The 4,629-nt window shown below is 43.1% G+C and overlaps 1 protein-coding gene across 1 annotated transcript in view; it reads right to left on the bottom strand.

The window, feature by feature from the left end:
- The window catches only part of LOC133021815 (serine/threonine-protein kinase Nek5-like), a 12,641-nt gene continuing 8,012 nt past the window's right edge, over positions 1-4,629 (bottom strand). Inside the window, 9 exon segments of the mRNA XM_061088802.1 lie at positions 1-1,243; positions 1,530-1,678; positions 1,730-1,830; positions 1,922-2,135; positions 2,238-2,306; positions 3,411-3,506; positions 3,826-3,906; positions 4,262-4,396; positions 4,531-4,609. Of these exon segments, the coding sequence (XP_060944785.1) occupies positions 997-1,243; positions 1,530-1,678; positions 1,730-1,830; positions 1,922-2,135; positions 2,238-2,306; positions 3,411-3,506; positions 3,826-3,906; positions 4,262-4,396; positions 4,531-4,609 (1,171 nt within the window). The 3' untranslated portion in view covers positions 1-996.

The raw sequence follows: 4,629 nt of genomic DNA on the forward strand, positions 1-4,629 counted from the left end.
ATTAGAATTATTGTATTGACATCATTGCTGCATTAGTAACAATTCATCAAGAAAATAACGGATTAATTATTGATTAAATAATTTAACATTATAATCAGTAGCAGCTTTATTGTGGAGGAGATCGATGTTGACGTCGTCTGTTGTTTGGAGAAACTGATTATTTTGTGTTAATTATAAGAAGCTTTATTTTGTAGGAGCCGTTACTACTGATGTTCTCGTTTCACTGAGAAAAAGAAATCGTACAAAAATACTGTAATAGATACACAACTATAACCCAGGTGAACTTGTTAGCTGCAGAGTCATTTGACTTAAGGCAAAGTTAGAGTTTGAACACTCTGAGAATCAATAATTTTACATTTACTGCGACTCGTCATATTTAAAATATATTCCAACATATTCCAAACACATCGATGAGAAACTGTGAAGTGATGCGTCCATTTCAGAGCATGAAGCATCATCAACACCAAACACTTAAACTTATCAATCCTCAAAGGATTTCCTCATCGTTAAAATGTCTTTGTATCTTATGGTTTAAACTCTCTGCAACACTGCCCCCTCAGGATCTGGGTGGTACTGCTCCTGTTCATCTGTGTCGGTGAGGAGACGTGGAGGACGGACAGAAGACTGCGTCTGTTTCCGTGAACGTTTCTGATCAAAACTAATAAATGAGCCTTTACACTGTAAAAACATTCCTTCATCACATGACAACACACACACACGCACACACACACACTGTCCTGCTGCCACCTATACACCTCACACTCCAACAGATGTCCACCTGTCAGCTTGATGGATGAGCAGCTGCTTCAGGAAACATTTCACTGGAAGTTAAGTATTCTTGAGGTGTTTAGAGATGATGTCCTCAGCAGGAAGCATCTGAGCGCTGATGTTCACCAGATGTTCACCAGGTGTTCACCAGGTGTTCACCAGATGTTCACCAGGTGTGAGATCCTCTCTCACACCTTCATGATGAGTCCGTGCTCTGATGCTGTGGATTCACAGACGTGTGATCGTTCTCCTGGACTCGTCTGAACGTTCCGGACCAGAAGGTTCTCTGGCCTCAGACAAAACCACCTGTTGAGGGTCTGCTGCAGACCCGTCTTCACTGTCCTCCTCCCCATCGTCCCCCCCCACTGCCTCTGAGCTGTCTGTCCCCCCCGAGCTCCCGTCCTCCGGGACGAACAGGTTCCTCATGGAGTCGGCCACCGCTTCTCTCAGCTCGTCCTCCGACTCCTCGAAGTTCCTGAGGAGATGAAATCACAAGAACCTGAGTCATAAAGTCCAGATGTTTGGTTCTTCTGCTTTCAGAAGGTCAGAGACTCAGTGAATCATCGAATCAATGAATCAATGAATCAATGAATCAATGAATCAATGAATCAATGAATCCTGTTGGTTGAACTCGTCAATCAACAACTGATTTTTTTGTGTATCAATTATAGTTTAATTGACTTTTTGATCAATTAATCAATTATCAGTTATTAATTGCAGCTCTTCTCTCTGGACGTGAAAGAAAAGAGACGTTGACTCACGTGTCGTCGTCGTCTGACCTCGGCTCCAGTCGCTCTTCATCCATCTCCACATCAGAGTCCTCTTCCTCTTCCTCTTCCTCTTCCTCTTCCTCCTCCTCTTCCTCTTCCTCCTCCTCCTGCTTCTCTTCCTGCTTCTCTTCCTCCTCTTCCTCTCTCTTCTCCTTCTCTTCTTCATCCTCTGGCGTCTCACCTGTGGTCACTGAGTCCAGAGTCGACGAAGCAAGTTCAGCCTGAGCGAGAGCGTTCAGCAGCGTGGTGGGCGGGGCGTCACCCCACCGCCTGTGCCCCCCCGACTCCTCACCTGAGGACAAGAGGTCAAGAGGTCAAAGAAGAGATGAATATGGGTGGAGATGATGTCAGTACAGCAGTAACAGTGACTCAGCGGTTTCTACCTTCTTTAGTCTCAGTGACAGGATCGTAGTGGACGTCCATGTTGGCGAGTGCGTCCAGCAGAGTCCGAGGCGTCCTCAAGCTCCACCCCCTTCTTTTCTCCAACCAATCCTTGAGCTTCAACTCCTCCCCCGCCTGGAAGCCCAGGGTCTGGTTCAGTGGGTCGACGCCCTCTTCCTCCTCGTCCTCTAACGGGATCTCGAACATGATTCCCTTCTGCAGAAACAAGACCTTCAGCTTCACCTGCTCTGATTGGTCGGCTGCTGGTCGACCAATCAGAGCAGGTCTCTGAGGACCAGGAAGCTCAGCAGGTCTCACCTTGTCTCTGGGACGTCCCTGCAGAGCCGTGGTCTCGTGTCTCACTCGTCTCAGAGCTGCTTCCATGTCCTGCAGCAGCGACACGGGATGAACAGATGAGCTCGAGTTATTAATCACATGTATGTTCTCCTGCTCTGTGGACCTGTACAACACTCTGCTCCATATACACTTCACATCATATGTGATATGTGTTAATATAAACCATATTGATATTATATATCATTTTATACAATAATATTGTCTTTTGCACACTCTGTCTACATATTCTTACACTCATAGTATATTATATTAACTATTGTATAGTCAAATACTTATATTTATACCTCTACTATATATCATATATTATATCATACTCTCTGTATATTCTTTGTATAGTCTATATACACATATTTATACATGTGTACATGTTATAATTATAATTATTATATTATTACTACTATTATTATATATACTGTTGCTGCCATTATTACTATATACTGCTATTATATTGGTATAATTACTATCATATATAAATATATATTATGTTATATTATATACTATATATACTGTACTATTTTTATATACTGTCTAACAATAACATTACCATCATATCATCAGTACTATTACCATCATCTTGCCAATGCACCTTATCTACCTATTTATCTTGTGTTTCTGTTTTTATTCTTTCTACCTCAATATTTTTAATTTCATTCTATTGTATTTTATTGTATTCAAATATACCGGCTGCTATGACGACTTAATTTCCCTTCGGGGATGAATAAAGTTATCTATCTATCTATCTATCTATCTATCTATCTATCTATCTATCTATCTATCTATCTATCTATCTATCTATCTATCTATCTATCTATCTATCTATCTATCTATCTATTTATCTATCCATCCATCCATCCATCCATCCATCCATCCATCCATCCATCCATCCATCCATCCATCCATCCATCCATCCATCCATCCATCCATCTATCTATCTATCTATCTATCTATCTATCTATCTATCTATCTATCTATCTATCTATCTATCTATCTATCTATCTATCTATCTATCTATCTATTTATCTATCTATCTATCTATCTATCTATCTATCTATCTATCTATCTATCTATCTATCTATCCATCCATCCATCCATCTATCTATCTATCTATCTATGTATGTGAAGGAGCTGATGTACCTGAGGAGGAGGAGCTTCCTGCTGCTCTGCTCCAGCTGCTCCAGCTTCTCTGGGTTTCTCCACCACGAAGGTTCTGTGCTTCTGCTGTGAATGAGACTAAAGAGAAGAACCATGACGTCAGTGAAATGAGTGAAACTGTGATGTGAATAAATCTGAATCTACTCTCAGGTTTTAAATGTAATTTTACAAAGAGTCACAGAACTGTGATGAAATATCTGGAGCAAAACAACACAAACAAAAGATTGTTCAATACTCTCAGAAAAATGTGTGAGATGCTGCTTGTTATTTTCACACTTTTGGTTTTTATATATTTAGATTTTAAATGAGCAGCGAGAGAGAGAGAGAGAGAGAGAGAGAGAGAGAGAGAGGGAGAGAGAGAGAGAGAGAGAGAGAGAGGGAGAGAGAGAGAGAGAACCTCAGCTTCAGCTCTTCTCCTCATCTGTTTCATCTCCTGGTGATACTGCTGCCTGATGACATCCAACTGACGCAGGTACTCCTACACACACACACACACACACACACACACACAAGACACACACACACACACACACACACTCACACACAAAGACACACACACACACACACACACACACACACTCACACACAAAGACACACACACACACACACACACACACACACACACACACACACACACACACAAGACACACACACACACACACACACACAGACACACACACACACACACACACACACACTCACACACAAAGACACACACACACACACACACACACACACACACACACACATCCTGAAGTGTAAAGACAGAGACTCTACAGGAGGTTGAAACCAGCTCAGACAGTAAAGTGTCCCAGGGTCAGGACGTGTCTCACCTGTTGTCCTTCCTGTCGTCTGTCCTCAGGTGTGTGTCGTCTGTCCTCAGGTGTGTGTTGCTGCTCGGGTCGTCCCACGCCCCCCCCCTGACCTCCAGGCCTCCTGCTGTGCTCGGCTGTGCACGGACGCAGACCCTGTCAGTCCCAGAGGAAAGGTCAAAGGTCAGAGGCTGCGTAGCTCTGACTGTCAGTAACAAGGTGTGTGTGTGTGTGTGTGTGTGTGTGTGTGTGTGTGTGTGTGTGTGTGTGTGTGTGTGTGTTCTCCTCACCAGCTGCTTCTCTGCTCTCAGCTTGTACTGGTTTGCTTCCAGTCTCCTCTGCAGGTATTCATGACGAGCAGCTGCCACACTGGAACAAACAGGCGTTAG

Source organism: Limanda limanda, chromosome 16, assembly GCF_963576545.1.
Source record: "Limanda limanda chromosome 16, fLimLim1.1, whole genome shotgun sequence".
Classification (NCBI taxonomy): domain Eukaryota; kingdom Metazoa; phylum Chordata; class Actinopteri; order Pleuronectiformes; family Pleuronectidae; genus Limanda; species Limanda limanda.